A 16,257-nucleotide genomic window follows, 5' to 3' on the forward strand; every position below is an offset into this window, starting at 1 on the left:
ATTTGTATGGGTGTGCCAGCGAAACACAGCTTCTTGCGGAAGCCGGAGAAGGGTGTAAGATCCCTTGGAGCTGGAGTTACAGGCATTTGTAAACTGCCTAATGTGGGTGCTGGGAATCCACCTTAGTTCCTCTGGAAGAGCAGCAAGTGCTCCTGACTTGTTGCGCCATCTCTCCGGCCCCTCAGTATTGATTTTATTGTTTCTCTTGCAGTGACATTATCTAAAGCAAAGAAGAAAGCAAAATGTCCTCAGTGTCGTCTGAATACACTATTGGTGGGGTGAAGATTAACTTTCCTTGTAAAGCTTATCCAGCACAGCTTGCTATGATGAGTTCTGTAAGTATTTTACATCAGTTAAGTCTTTATTAAGATGCTGTAGCTTATGATTCCAACTGTACATTGAATTTGTAACTATTCTCAGGTACAAAATGAGGGCTAATATTTGCTGGATTCATTTGGAAGAGCACCTGCTTTTAGGAAAGTAATATCCATAACTCCTAAGCTGTATATGTTTGGTCAGGATATAAAGAAGAACATCTGAAAAACGCTCTCAGCTCCTTTGATTTTTAGTGTGTGTGTGTGTGTGTGTGTGTGTGTGTGTGTGTGTGTGTGTGTGAGAGAGAGAGAGAGAGAGAGAGAGAGAGAGAGAGAGAGAGAGAGGAGAGAGGAGAGAGAGGAGAGAGAGGAATGTATCATCTATGTTGAGTGTCCTCAGTCATTCTCTACCTTTTTCTTTTGAGGCATAGTCTCAGATGAATCTGGAACTTGTGTTTTCGTTGTTGTTTTTGGCTAGGCTGGCAGTCTGCAAGCCCTCTATCTCCTCTTACCTCTGCCCACTGTAGTGCTGGGCGAATGGGTATGTGTCCCTCAAACATAGCTTGTTATATGCCTTCTGGGGATCCAGACTCTGGTCCACACACTTGTACAGCTGACGGTCTTTAAACTCAGCATATTTTGCCGGGCGGTGGTGGCGCACGCCTTTAATCCCAGCACTCGGGAGGCAGAGCCAGGCGGATCTCTGTGAGTTCGAGGCAAAGCTACACAGAGAAACCCTGTCTCGAAAAACCAAAAAAAAAAAAAAACTCAGCATATTTTGGTGAATGGTTCTAAGACCCACCTTGGATAACAAAATCTGTAGATGTGCAATTCCTTTATGTAAAATGGTGCTACTATTTGTATATATTGTACAAGTAAGTTTCCCATAGACTTTAGATCATCTCTAGATTGCTTACCATGCTTGATATAAATGCTGTGTAAATAATTGTGATATTCACAACTATGTATTAGATATTTAGGGAATAATAAAGCCTGCACGTTTAGTACAGATGCAATTTTTGTTTTTCTGGATAATTTCAAATGTACTTATCCTTAACAATGTAGAGTATTTTACATATGTTTAAACTTTGTGAATGAAATATTGTACTTTTTTTTTTTTGTGGTTTTTCAAGACAGGGTTTCTCTGTGCAGCTTTGGTGCCTTTCCTGGAACTCACTCTGTAGCCCAGGCTGGACTTGAACTCACAGAGATCTACCTGTCTCTGCCTCCCGAGTGCTGGGACTAAAGGTGTGCGCCACCACTGCCCGGCCATATTTTTTTTTTTGTAGATTTTTTTTTTTTTGATGATTGTGATAGTTATCATCAACTTGACAACTTAGAATCATCCAGGGAAAGAATCTCAATCAAGAATTGTCTACCTTGGGTTTGTGGGCATGTCTGTGAGAGATTACCTTTTTTTTTTTTCAATGTGTGTGTGTGTGTGTATAAGTAGTTTGCCTGCATGTATATATGTGCACCATGTACATGCCTAGTATTTGAGGTGGCCAGAAAAAGGTATTGGATACCTGGAAATGGAGTTACAAATGGAGTTACATATGGTTGTGAGCTTCCATGCTGTGTGCTGGGAATTCAACCCAGACCCTCTGTAAGAACAGCTGGAGTTCTTAATTGACGAGCCATCTCTCCTGCCCCTGTAGGGGATTGTCTTAACTGATGTGAGAAGACCCAGGCCATCGTGGTTAGTATCATTCCTTAGACAGGGGGTCCTGAACTGTGAAGGGTGGAAAACTAGACCTCAGCACAAGGAAACGAATATGTGCATTCATTTCTCTGCTCTTGACTACGGATGTAAGGCCTTGCCATGGTGACTTCCGTGGTCTGATGGACTATAACCTGGAATTGTACATAGAATATAAATTCCTTTCCCACTATGTTGTTTTTTGTCAAAGTATTATATCACAGCCACAGAAATGAAGGTAGAATAGTGGTGGTAGGGATGATCACAGAGCTTCATGATGCTAGGCAAGTACTCTTCTACTGAGCTGTACCCTAACAATTGTTTGTTTGTTTTTGTTTTCATTGGAACATTGTATTTAAGATATGTCCTCATTGGTTGTTAAATCATTTTAATTCCAGTATGACATTTTATTGTATGGCTAGCATAATCTGTCCATTTTCCTGCTGGTGGTATTTAGGTTGCTCATAATCTCTAAGAATTAGCAAAAAATGCTACTATGAACTGTCTTACACCTATTTCTTGTGTTCACATAGGAAGGGTTTAGGGTGTGTACTTAGTGGACTTGGACATCTTCATTTTACATTTTTGTTTTTCTTTCTAACAGTTCTTTATTGATTATTTGGGAATTTCACATCATGTACCCCAATCTCCCTTTCCCTTCCAGTATCCCTCCAAAAGAATCCCCCCCAAAAAATCAATCCAAAACAAAACAAACAAACAAAAACCCTCCGCCTCACTCTTTCCAACACGTCTTCATTCATCCTTGTTGCATTGAGAGCTGTGGTGTGTCATGCAGTATACCCTTTTGTCCAATCAGCCCCACTGACAAAATGCTTATTGTGATGTGTCTTCTAGTTCAAAGCCTCTGGTGCACAATCATCACTGGACTCTCGGATATCTTGCTGTTGCCCCAACTCATGGAGATCCTGCAATTTTTGATCCACAAGACCAGTCCCTCCATGCATTCCTACAGGTCATAGATGGGGCAGACGTTAGGGTTATAACAGTTAGTCTTTCCATTAGTGGTATTGCTCATTAAGTTTTTTCTCATACATATGCATAGGTATTAGTGTATTACGGTCCTTTTTTTTTCTTTGTTTTTTTAGATTACTTTTATGTGTATGAATGTTTTGCCTGCAGGTATGTCTGTGTACCTCATGTGTACCTGAGGCCTGAGGAGGCCAGAATAGGGCATTGGATCTCCTGGAACTGGAGTTAGAGGCAGTTTAAGCTGCCACATGTGTATGGGAATTGAACCTGGATCTTCTGCAAGAGCAACAACTGCTCCTAACTGCTGAGCCACCTCTTCAGCACGTATTACAGTTTTGTAGAAACAATTTGTGGCTGTATAATTAAATATAAGTTGCTTATTTAATTTTTTTTTTTGTGTGTGTGTGTGTGTGTGTGTGTGTGTGTGTGTGTGTGTGTGTGTGTGTTTGATGTACTCGTAAAGCCAGCAGACTGTTAGGGAGAAGAAAAGGAGTAAAGTCTAGGTTAACAAAATTCTGGTTCTTCCTTCTGCTGTTACTGTCTCCTGGAGTGCTTCCTCACTCTTCTGTGCTGTTCTCTTCATGTTCCTGTTCGATGGAGAGAGAGCTGATGAGTAATCGATTATTGTTTCCTTTTTTTAAAAATGATTTCTTTGTCCACAGATTGTCAGAGGGCTAAACAGTAGTCAGCATTGTTTGTTGGAGAGTCCCACAGGAAGTGGAAAAAGTTTAGCCTTGCTTTGTTCTGCATTAGCATGGCAACAGTCTCATATTGGTAAGTAGTTCTCATAAAAAAAAATTATTATGTTTATTTTGTGTGTGCGTATATGTGTGGGCACATGTGCTATGGTATGGATGTCAGAGGACAAGTTGCAGGAATCACTTCTCTCCTTCCACCGTATGGGTCTGGCGTACTGAACTCTGGTCATCAGGCTCAGTGACAAGTGTGCCTTTACCTGCTGAACAATTAGGCCAGCCCCAGGTAATATACTACACTGTATCTAGACTGGTTCAAACATTGTTCTAACTGATTTAAATAATCTCTGTCAAGACATTTCTTCAAGATGTATTACCTGTGCCAGGCATGGTGGTGCACATATATAATTCTAGCATTCAGGAGCCAAAGGCAAGAAGATTGCTGTAGGTTCAAGGCTAGTCTGGTCTATATACAAGTTTCAGGCCAGCCAAGGCTACACAGCAACCCCGTCCCAAAATAAAACAAAAACGTTACAAGTCTTCTGAAAGAAGTTGAATACGTCAAAATTAATTTTTAAATAATATTAACACGATTCAGTCCTTTTACTTGGTCATGCAGAGTGTATGTGAATATTTTAGATGTTTAGAGTTCTTATGAAAATAACGAGATGATAATTTGTATCTAAGAAATAGGAGATAGAGCTCTGATGGTGCTGATGCATATACTAATTGCTTGAATATATCCTTGAATGTATTTGCTTATCTGACTTTTTGTTTTATGTGCATTTGTGTGAGGGTGTCAGGTTCCCTGAAACTGGAGTTACAGACAGTTGTGAGCTGCCATGTGGGTGCTGGGAATTGAACTCCGGTCCTTTGGAAGGGCAGCCAGTGCTCTTAACTGCTGAGCCATCTCTCTAGCCCCCTTATCTGACTTTTATAACATTAAAATATGGACTGTATGAAGAAGTAGACATATAAAACTGGAGTAGTGGTACATGCCAGTAAGCCTAGTACTTCGAGGGTGAAGAGGAGGACAGTGAGTTAAAGGACAGCCTGGGCTACATAGCAAGACCCCAGCTCTAAATAAATGAGTAAACAACAGATACTTGTTGCTCTGCTCGTTTGAATACCAGATAAATAGACGCCTATTATAATCACGATTGCATGAATTTCTGTGATGTCCCATTACGTTAATTGTTGCCAGAGCTGCACAGTGAGACCTTGTCTCAAAAAATAAATTTGGCTAGGATTGAGCATGCGCCCCTGCATCCTTAGCACTCAGGGAGCTGAGGCCAGAGAGTGAGGAGCTTAAAGGAAGCCTGGGAACTGTCTTAAAAAACCAAACTCGAGTCCTGGGCAAGGGGTGTAGTTCAGTGATACAACACGTTCCTAGCAGGTGCAGGGGCCGGGATTCAGTACTCAGAACTTCCAGAAAATAAGTAAAAATGTATATACCCATATAACAAAAGATACTGGGGTACTGGCTCCCGTTGCACCCTTTCCAACGGTGAGTCCTGGACTTAAATGTAAATTCCTACAGGTCAACTTGAATTACTGTTTCTTTTTGTAAAAACTAGGTTTCGAGGTAAAATCTATTTGTAATTGTTCCATGTATTTGCTGATAAGCTTGTGTATGATTATTTTTTATTAAAGTATGACATCATCTGGGTAAACACAAAATTGCTATTAATATTTACTTGATGAAAAACTTTAATTTTTTAAAAAGATTTATTTTTATTTTCAATTATGTGTGTATAGGTTTATATAAGGTGCTCACAGAGGGCAGGAGAGAGTGTTAGAGGACCTGGAGCTAGAGTGACAGAGGGTTGTGGACTTCCCCATGGTTATGCTGCAAACTGAACTTGGTTTCTCTGGGAGAGCAGGAAATGCTCTTAACTTCAACCATCTTTGCAGCCCCAAGACTTTGTAATCTTAATAACAATCTGAAATATAGTATTGAATATTTTTTAGGTATATAAATAGATAAGTCTGACCTAGAGTATCAGAAGAATGTGAAGTTAATCACAGGTGTGTATATGTGTATAGATGCATTAATAAAGAAAATGTTTGGGCTGACAAGATGGCTCAGTGTTAAAGGCTGACCTCTAAGCCTGGTGACCTGCTTTCAATCCCTAGAACCCACCTGGTGGGCAAAGAGAACTGACTCTTGCAAGTTATCTTCTGACCTCCACATGCACACCGTGGCATGTACACACATATACATAAACAAGTGTAATAAAAAAGAAATGTTTATGTTACTGGTAGAATGTGATAACAAGGGATGGGCAAGGTGGTTCAGCAGTCAGGGTGCTCACTACCAGTTCTGATGACCCGAGTTTCATCCCTGGAACTACAGGGTAGAGGGAGAAAGCTGACTCCTGCAGATTGTCCTCTGTTTTCCACACCACACCATGGCATATGGACCCGATTCCCCACATTAACACAGGCAAATGGTAAAATAAATGTAAATAAAGACTGTTAAAAAGAAATAGAAGTATAATGTGAGGCTGGGTGTAGTGGTTCACATCTTTAATCCTAGCACTCAGGAGGCAGAGGCAAGTAGATCTCTGTGAGTTCAAGGTCAGCCTGTTCTACTTAGTGAGTTCCATGACAGCCAGGGCTTTGTTAGAAAGACCCTGTCTCAAAAAATTAAATAAATAAATAAATAAATAAATAAATAAATAAAATAAAAAAGGGATAAAAAATAAGGATAATGTGGACTGTGGCAATCCTTATCTTTAGTGTTTTGGATACTGAAATTTCAAATTCTTCCTTTAGGGAAATAGCAATAATGAAGCATATACTTTTCATCTTTGTTTTTGCCCTTTTTGCTTGATTTTGAAAGAAAATGTGAATATAAATAAATACAAAAGTGGTTATACTTTTAATTACATTATTAATCATTATTTTGTTTTAATAGTTTATACATTGATAACATTTCTGAACACACTGCGGGCATAGCTTTTCTCTTCCGTCCTGATTTGATAGTGTAGATAAGATTTACGTAGATTGTTTCTCTTAATTTAATCTTGTAACTTGGGAAACTTCTAATCCTTGGTGAACTGAGGTGATTGCTTACTGTAGCTGAAAAGAAAATTACTATTTATTAGTTATATGGTAAATAGAGGTGTTTTTTTTTTTTCTAGGAAAGCCAGTGGATGAGGGCTTGAATAAAAAGCCTGAGGTGCCATCATCATGTTGTTGTGCTTGCCATTCAAAGAATTTTACTTACAGTGACATGAGCACAGGCACGTCACCTCATTTCAGTAGTCCAAGCAAGCTGTCTGAAAGAAATGGGACTTCGTCACCCTGTCGAGGTAAATTATCTTCTGCTTGTGTCTGTTGGAATCTGTCTGGGATCCTTCCTTAGTTATTACTACTCTGAAGCTTAATTCAGATAAATTTAGCTAGTAGGATTAATTTTTCTGAAATTTCTGTTTTAGAAATTTATTTATTTATTTTGTGTGGGAGCCCACAAAAGCTTCCTAGTGAGATCTGAGCTTGCTTTGCCCAGCAGGGCTGCATTAGGGGATGGCTTGACCATGTGCATGGTCACCAGGTGCCTGAGATGGTCTAAGCTTGGCTGTGCTGGGGAAGGACTTTTCCTCCACCCCTTTGCATTCCTTTAAAAAGCCCTTTAGTAGAGACAGAAGGTGCTGGTGGGTTTTGACCCAGGCCCTCCCGAGGCTATCCTGTGTTTTCTAGCTGTCTCTCTATATATATCCTTCTATCTACATATTCCTGATTTCTCCCTGCTCAAGAGTACCCTGGGGGAAAAAGTGGGGGCAGGCCCCCCCAATTTTGAATGTATAAGTATTTTGTCTGCAGTGTGTGTCTTTATTCCCTGTGTATTCCTGACAGCTTCAAAGGCCCTAGGACTGGAATTTTAGCTGCCCTGAAATCCTTCAATTATATTTATCTTTCTTTTTTTTCTTTTCTTTTTTTTTTTTTTTTTTTTTTTTTTTTGGTTTTTCAAGACAGGGTTTCTCTGTGTAGCTTTGCGCCTTTCCTGGAACTCACTTGGTAGCCCAGGCTGGCCTCAAACTCACAGAGATCCACCTGCCTCTGCCTCCCTAGTGCTGGGATTAAAGGTGTGCACCACCACCACCCAGCTGTATTTTTTTCAAGTCAAAAGTCTGTGGCAACTCTTATTTGAACAAACTTATTGGTTGTAGGTGGACTCTTCTTTCCCACTCTCCAGTTCACAAATAACTGCCACAGAGATTTAATATAAATTATAAATGCCCTGCTGATAGCTCAGGCTTATTACTAACTAGTTCCTATACTTAAATTAACCCATTTCTATTAATCTGTTATTGCCATGTGGCTCATGGCTTTATCTGCCCTCCAGCATGTCTTGCTCTCCTGCATCTCCTGGCAATCTCTCTCACTCTGCCCCTCTTCTTCCCAGTGTTCTTAGTCTGGTTTTCCCCCCTAACCTTATCCTGTCTAGTTACTGGCCAGTCAGCTTCTTTATTAAACCAATCACAGTGGTGCATATATTCACAGTGTAAAATAATATTCCACAGTTGATGCTATTTTTTTTTCTAAAAGCATGGTTGTTAGTTTTTTGTTTTTTTTTAGCAATAAGGTATTTTTAGAAATAAGGAATTTTAAAATTAAGTTACCTCTTTTTTTCAGATAATAATATTACATAGTTAATAGCTACAGTAGTAGGTACAGTATAAACATCTTTTTATACAACGGTAAACAAAAAATTCATGTTGCTCATTGGGTTGCTGTATTAGCTTTATTGAGATGGTGGGGAATGAAACTTAAAACATTAGGGATGTGCTTGTGAGTGGAGATTTTCAACACATCTCTTGATGTTTCCAGTTTTCTTAAATTTGAACCATTCTTGCATGTTTGGTGTTCTCACTGATACTGTATTTTAATTAACCTCTTGTTTACAGTGCTATGGATTGAACCTAGGGCCAACCCCAACCCCAGCTTGGAGTTGTAGTTGATAGTATGACATGAGTAGTGAAGATTTTACACGTTTATTGGTTCTTAGGAATGGCGTCTGTAGTGAATTGCCTGTTTAAATAGTTTTCTCTGTGCTGATTTCTGAGAGTCGACCCTCTCATTTTCCCCACCCTTCTTTCTCTCTTCGTATAGTTTGGAGATATCTCACTTCTTTTTAGGTTATGTGCCTTAATACTTTAACCTCTTTGACGAACTCCTTGTAATCTCCTAAACTGTAGAGAATAGAAGATAAGGAGCTGGAGAGCTGGCTCCTGAGGACCTAGGTTTGAATCCCAGCATCCACATGGTGACTCAAAATTTTGTGTAACTCCAGTTCAAGGGAATCCCATGCCCTCTTCTGGCCTCTACAGGCACTGCATGTGTGTGGTGTATATACATCTATGCAGAAAAAACACTCACACACATAACATTTAAATAAATGAAATCTTAAAAAAAAAAGACTAGGAACTATACCAAAAACAATAATGTAGTTTAGAAAATTAATCTACCATGCATTAAGTAAGAATAACCTTAGTACAGGACAATAAAAATCATATTATGGCATATAAAGAAAACTTTATAAATTTAAAATTTTTGTTTTTTAATGGCTTTGTTTTTTTATGGGGAAAGGCTTCTGGATCATGGAAGTTTGGGGTCTTTGATCCCTATTGTTGAACTATTAATCATTATTTTTTAAAAAACTGTTCCTACTCTGGGTCCAGGAAGAGCATTTGTTACAATGTTGAATGTGCAAGCACAAGGACCTGAGTTTGATTTTTCCATCTCCCACTTAAAAATCTTGAGTGTGGGGCTGGTTAAGAGCAAGTACCGCTCTTCCAGGACACCAGAGTTCAGTTCTCAGCACTCATATCCTTTGTGGGCACCTACGTTCATGTGCATGTATACAATTGAAAATAATAAAAGAAGTCTTTAAAAAACCCGAGTTAATGGTGTGCATCTAACTCCAGCACTGAGGAGGTGAAAGTATCCCTGTAGCTCGGTTGTTCATCAGTTTAGCTCATCAGTGAAGAAAAAAAAAAGTGGGGAAGCGATTGAGGTAGATACCTGCAGTTGACCTCTCTCTGGCTTCCCTGAATATGCACATATGTGCACATGCATGTTTGTGTATGCACACATGCATGAACACACATTCTCCCACTAAACACACACCACAATATGGCATAGACTCCCTTTTGTGTTTGTAGGCTCACACTACCTGCTTCTGTAGATCTTTCTGTGAGTGGGTGGTTTGTAAACCTTTCCCGTCAAGGCATTGTTTCAGTTTCATTGATTTTCATGCTCTCTGGTCATTGTGTGGACTCGGTGTAAGGAGTGTCTACTAAAGGGATTCAGGCCACAGAAGTGGAGGGAACGTGTAGAGGAACCGAGGATGGAGGTACCTTTAGGAAAAGGTACACAGGAAACAGGAGACACTGATGGGTAGGTTAGTGAAAAAAAGTATTACGGACACTGGGGAGAAGGAAATGTGTTTGCCACGTTTCCGGAAAGCAGAATGTTGTGTTGGTCAGTCCTGAAATTATCCTTAAGGATTTTGAAGTAAAATGGCAAATCTGTTACACCTTAAGTTCTGCAAATTATACTTAGTAATAGTGGGCATTTCTTTAAAATTCACTCTGGTAAGATGGGAATAATTTTGTAATTTAGGAGTTAAGAGGTTTTTTTGATGGCTTTAAGAATGAGTTTTCAGGGTTGTGAAATGAAGACATATGAATTTTATTCTGTGAACACTTTTTATCCTAAAGCATATGATGAAGCCCAGTAGGAAAGGAACATTAAGGTTTTCATAGAAATGAAATAACATTGATTGAGTCTTGAGGGACTCAGTTTGCATGTTTTGTCAGGATCCTTTGTGTTAGAGATTGAACCTAAAGCTTCTCACATGCCAGGCAACTGCATAATAGAGTATAGCCTATAAAACATGAGTCTGTGAGAACAATAAATTGGTCAGGCGGTGGTGGCACACGTCTTTAATTCCAGCATTCGGGAGGCAGAGGCAGGCGGATCTCTGTGAGTTCGAGGCCAGCCTGGTCTACAAAGCAATTTCCAGGAAAGGTGCAAAACTAAACAGAGAAACCCTGTCTCGAAAAACAAAACAAACAAACAAAAAAAGAACAATAAATTGGGTGTTTCCTGTTAAATGTATGTTTCTTGAAATGCTTTTTGTATTTATGGTAAAAATAAATGGGGTGATAAAAAGTTTTCAAGAAAATAACTTGCTGGATGTCTTGGTGCATATTTTTAATTTCAGAGGCAGAGGCAAATGGATTTCTTTGATTTTGAGGCTAGTCTGGTCTACATAGGGAGTTCCAGGCCAGCCACGGTTACATAATGAGACAGTGCCCAATCAATCAGCCAATGGAAAAAAAATTGATAGATTTTAAACTGTTGTAAAATTTCTAGTAATGTCTTAAATCTTGGTTTTCTCCTTCAAAAATATTGCCTAGAATAAATTATAATAGTTTTATTATAAATTTATCATATTTATTATAAAATTACTTTTTATATAAGACTCTCCTGAAAAAAATACTCTGGCTGCAAAGTTATCTGCCAAGAAACTGGCATCGGTACAGAGAGATGATGATGATGATGATTTTCAAACAGAGAAGAAAAGAATCCGACCCTTGGAAACTACACAGCAGGTAAGCAGTTTATTAACTGTTAAAATAACCTAGTTATCTAGTTAGGGATAGTTGAACAGGAAGTTAGTGGCACTGGTAGAGAATAGTTAATTGTGTCATAGCTACAAAGTGAGTGGTCATTTTCCTTTTATTGTTACTTGCTGCAGAGGAAGTTGTTTGTGTAGCAATTGTTCACACCAACATAAAGCAACTGCATGAGGTTTCTTAGGCATGAAGAATTTGATATTTACTTAAGGCATATCCTAAACATATAGGAGCTATAATTTTTTAGAATTATTAATTTTCAAAATTAATATAATTCATTCCATAAAATAATAGGTTTCGTGATGACATTTTTATGCATGGGTATTATGTGTTTTGAACATAGTGACACCCTCCCATTTAACCCACCCTGCTGGACTTCTTTTGCCAAACAGCTTCTTTTCTGCTTTCTCATCTGATTTTTTTTATTAGACTAGATCTTGCATATGAGTGTTAAAAATGCAGAGTGCTTTGTGGCTCTTTATGCCATTCTTGTACAGGGGCCATATTGTTTTATATTGTTACAGCTTTAGTATCTATGGTGTTGAAGAATATTGTACTTAATCATTTATTTTGGTTTGGTTTTTAAATTTCATTTATTTATGTGGGTGAATGTTTTGTCTGCATGTGTGTATGTGCACCACGTGCATTCTTGGTGCCAGCAGAGGTCAGAAGATGTTATTGGATCCCCTGGAACTGGAGTTATAGGTGCTTGTGAAACACCATGTAGGTGCTGGGAACTAAACCTGGGTCCTCTGCAAGAGCAACAAGTGCTCTTAAGTGCTAAGCCATCTCTCCAGCCCCATTACTGTACTTTTAAAGCTCTTCAGTATTTTTTACTTAATAGCGTTTTCTTTTGTTCAAATACCTTTGATAGGAATTTTCACACTATAGATAATTTTGATATTGATAGTGTAAGTATAATGACAAAGTGTACTCTTATTTACTGAGGTTTAATGTTGTCTTAGTGGAGTTTTTGGGGTTTGTGCATGCACAGGTATTGAATCCAGGTCCTCCAGCAATGCAAATACTGTTTCCCACTGAGCTTACAGTCCACTCACTTATTTTGAGACAAGATCTTGCTGAGTTGCCCAGACTGGTTTTAGACCTGTGATCCTTTCTTGGCTTTCTGCATAGCTGAGATTGCAAGTATGTAGCACCCAAATGCCTGGCTACTTACTGAGTTTTTAAGATCAATACATGATAAGACATGCATGTTTCTAAAACTTACTTAAAGACCTGATTACCAGATACTTCATATGGAATATGCTTTTTGTAGAGGAACATAATCTTCTTGAAATGTATACTACAGAGATAGGGAGATTGGGAATTTAATACACTTAGTTATAAATATAAAAGAGGGATTACTAATTAACATGTCACATGTATGTAAATAATTGAGTACTTTCAGATGGATGGATATGCTTAAATTGCTTATATTCTAGTTTTACATAGTTTAAGTGTCTACCAACAATTTCTAGAATTAAACCTTGTTTTTGGAAGTAGAATAAACGAGCTTATTTTTATAAAAGTACCAATTATGAATGAAGCTGGAATCTAGAATATGGCCTAATTATTAATGTATTTTCCAATTAGGTGTGTGGTTTGGCTTTGCTGTAATGCTGAATTTGTTATCTACATGATGTGATAATTTTATAAGAAGATCACTGTAATACAGTAATTTTTTTGTAATAATTTTTATATGTTGATACTTGATTAGGACTCAGTGGTTGTTACTATATGTTCTTTTTTACTTAAATGGTGTTATGAGGGTTCTTTTTTTTTTTTTTTTTAAGATTTTTATTACTACTAATTAGAAATAGCCTTTGGGGGGCTGGAGAGATGGCTCAGTGGTTAAGAGCACTGGCTGCTCTGCCAGAGGACCCGGGTTCAACTCCTAGCTCCCATATGGCAGCTCACAGCTGTCTATAACTCCTGTCCCAAGGGAATCTGACACCCTCACACAGACATATATATAGGCAAAACAGCAATGTACATAAAATACAAATAAATAAATTATTGAAAAAAAAAAGAAATAGCCTTTTGAAGGAAGAAGAGGGAAGGTAGAAAAATCCACAGTCAAGCTGCCCTTCATTTGCTTCTGTGTTTATAGATGAGAAAACGTCATTGCTTGGGAAAGGATGTCCACCACGTGGATGCAGAAGTAGCTTCGGAAAAGAGAGTAAAACCTGAGTCACCTGTAAGAAAGACAAGCTCCTCTTTCCAAAATGTACGTATTTGCCTTTGCTTAGTTTAAAGGAGGAAAATGGGGAGTTTTCTAAATCCCTTTGAAAGCAGAGAAGGTAGCATGATTTGAGCAGTAGAAGAGCTCAGATTCCTAAACTGTCCCACTCTGTTTGTGCTCACTAATGTGCGAGTGGTAAGTCCTGCCTTTCCTCTCTCTGTCAGTTTCTCCTCTATAGAGTGAATTAAAGAGCAACACTAAAAGAAAGTTCTTTTTGTTGTTCTTGCTTTCTGTTTTAAGGTTGTTTCCTAAAACTTTTTAAAAAGTTTCTCTCTGTGTGTGTGTGTGTGTGTGTGTGTGTGTGTGTGTGTGTGTGCGCGCACATGTGGTTTCTAGAGGTCAGTGTCAGGTGTCTTTTTCCATTGCTCTTACTTAAAAAAAATTACATTTCCTATCTATTTATTGGGTGGGTGTACACATATACTGCTTGGAGAATGTGGAGGTTCACTTTTATTATATGGATTCCCACGACTGGACTTGGATTGGAGTTGAAGATAGTTGGGAGCCACCATCTGGGTCCTAGGAAGAGCAGCCAGGGCTCTTAACCCTTGAGTTCTCTCTCCAGCTGTTTTATTATTATTATTACTTTTGGTTTTTCAAGATGGAGTTTCTCTGTGTAATAGCTCTGGCTATCCTGGAACTCACAGAGACCAGGCTGGCCTCGAACTCACAGAGATCCACCTGCCTCTCTCTGCCTCTGAGTTCTTGGACTAAAGGTGTGTGCCACCGGCTATTTTTATTTTTATTTATTTATTTTTGCAACAAACATTCTTTATGGATGAGCCACCTCTCTAGCCCCTTATCTTATATTAAAACAAAAGCATGGTTTTGTGGCTATAATGTAAGCTCTTGGGAGGTTGAGGCAGGAAGAACATGAATTAAGAGGTTGGCTTGGGCTCCATTGTGAGACCCTAATCCTGTCTCAAAGTGTTTGGGAGGTTGGATCTTAATGTGTTGCCAGGTTGGCCTTGAACTCCTGGGATCAAGAGGTCCTTCTACCTCGGCTTCTCAAAGCACTGAGAGTACAGGATATGCCAGTTGCCTGACTAGAGGTTTGTTTTCTATTGGTGAAATTATTAAGGCCACTCCACGTAGTTAAAAGGAGATTTATTTAATGGCGTAACTTACAAATTAAGGGATAGGTAGGTCGAGGGGTCTGGGGAAAGTGTATCGCAGTCCAGCGGTGTTCTCTGGAGCTCTGTTTGGTCCGCCTCCACTCTCCAGGGTCCCGCCGATCCAGATCTCGGGTCCCCAGGCGCCTCCCTTGGCCCTGCCTTGTAGGCGTGACAGTTGCCGAAGTCTCAATGGGGGTTGGAACTTCCAGATCAAAGCTGGAATGGCTACCCACTACAGTTTTCTGTTTGTTAAAAGAATGGACTATGTGCAGTGGGTCAGAAGCATTTGCTCTGTAAACATGAGGACCTGCATAAACAATGGTTATGGCTGCTGCATCTGTAATCCCAGCTTTGATGGGTAGCAACAGGAGTATCCTGAGAGCTAACTGGCCAGCCAGCCAAGCCAAGATGGCAAGTTTCCAGTTCAGTGAGCGACACTCTCTCAAGGCGATAAGGTGGAAAGCCATGGTGGAAAAATACCTACATTCTGCTCTGGAATCCACATGCACAACTTTGTTTTTAAAAAACTTATTTATTTATTATATATACAGTGTTCCGTCTGCAAGTCAGGAGAGGGCGCCAGATCTCATTACAGATGGTTGTGAGCTACCATGTGGTTGCTGGGAATTGAACTCAGGACCTCTGGAAGAACAGCCAGTGCTCTTAACTGCTGAGTCATCTCTCCAGCCCCCACAAGCACACTTATGGCCATATACACCTGTACATTCATGTATGTACATCACACACAAAATATACAACAGATACATGCACCCTCAAAAGGGATGGATACTGGAATAGACTGCCTACATGATTAATTCTTGTATAATATCGTATATTTGATATAGATATATAGCATGGTGTTTTGGTATCCTTATATATGCTGAAATTATTAACGAAGTTAGTCCAATTACCATATCTATCTCACATGGTTTATAAGTCTTTGTGTATGTTTAAGGACATTTGAAATCTAGTCTTAATGAAGTTCTGATATGCAGTAGAGTACAAACTACAGTCATCAGGGTGTTCATTGTATTTGTAGACTTGATTCATCCTGTATGACCGGATCTTGGTGTCCTCTGACCAATGTATCACATAAACTGCACTTCTTCACCCCTAGGGATTCTGTTCTTTGTTTTCCTAGATTTGACTTGTTTAGGTTTTTCATATAGGTGAGGTTATATAGTGTTTTTCTTCCTGTTCGTGATACATTTCACTTTGTATAGCATCCTCCAGGTTCATCCATATTGTAACTAGCAGGATTTCTGTTTTAAAGGCCTTCAAAAGTCCCTCTTTGTGTGTGTGTGTGTGTGTGTGTGTGTGTGTGTGTGTGTGTGTGTGCGTGCGCGCGTGCGCGCACACCAAGTTACTTTGTCCATTAATGTATTGATCAACAAATCGATTTCTTTCTTTGTCCTGGAGTTCAGAATGCTCTAGAGCGTCTTAAATACTAGCCAAGTGCTCTATCACTGACCTTCATACAACCTCAGCTCTCTGTCTTGCCTTGAAGAGCCTGTTAAACACAACTCTTATTTGTATATATATCCTTGATTATT

The 16,257-nt window shown here is 39.1% G+C and overlaps 1 protein-coding gene across 1 annotated transcript in view; it reads left to right on the forward strand.

Annotated features, from left to right (window-relative positions):
- Positions 1-16,257, forward strand: part of Brip1 (BRCA1 interacting helicase 1) — a 145,613-nt gene that overhangs the window by 2,169 nt on the left and 127,187 nt on the right. The window contains exons 2-6 of the mRNA XM_052758486.1: positions 212-335; positions 3,666-3,777; positions 6,845-7,015; positions 11,193-11,323; positions 13,458-13,574. Of these exons, the coding sequence (XP_052614446.1) occupies positions 243-335; positions 3,666-3,777; positions 6,845-7,015; positions 11,193-11,323; positions 13,458-13,574 (624 nt within the window). The 5' untranslated portion in view covers positions 212-242. The remainder of the gene's footprint in view (positions 1-211; positions 336-3,665; positions 3,778-6,844; positions 7,016-11,192; positions 11,324-13,457; positions 13,575-16,257) is intronic.

Source organism: Peromyscus californicus, unplaced genomic scaffold (genome assembly GCF_007827085.1).
Source record: "Peromyscus californicus insignis strain IS unplaced genomic scaffold, ASM782708v3 Scaffold_3__1_contigs__length_106647218, whole genome shotgun sequence".
Classification (NCBI taxonomy): domain Eukaryota; kingdom Metazoa; phylum Chordata; class Mammalia; order Rodentia; family Cricetidae; genus Peromyscus; species Peromyscus californicus.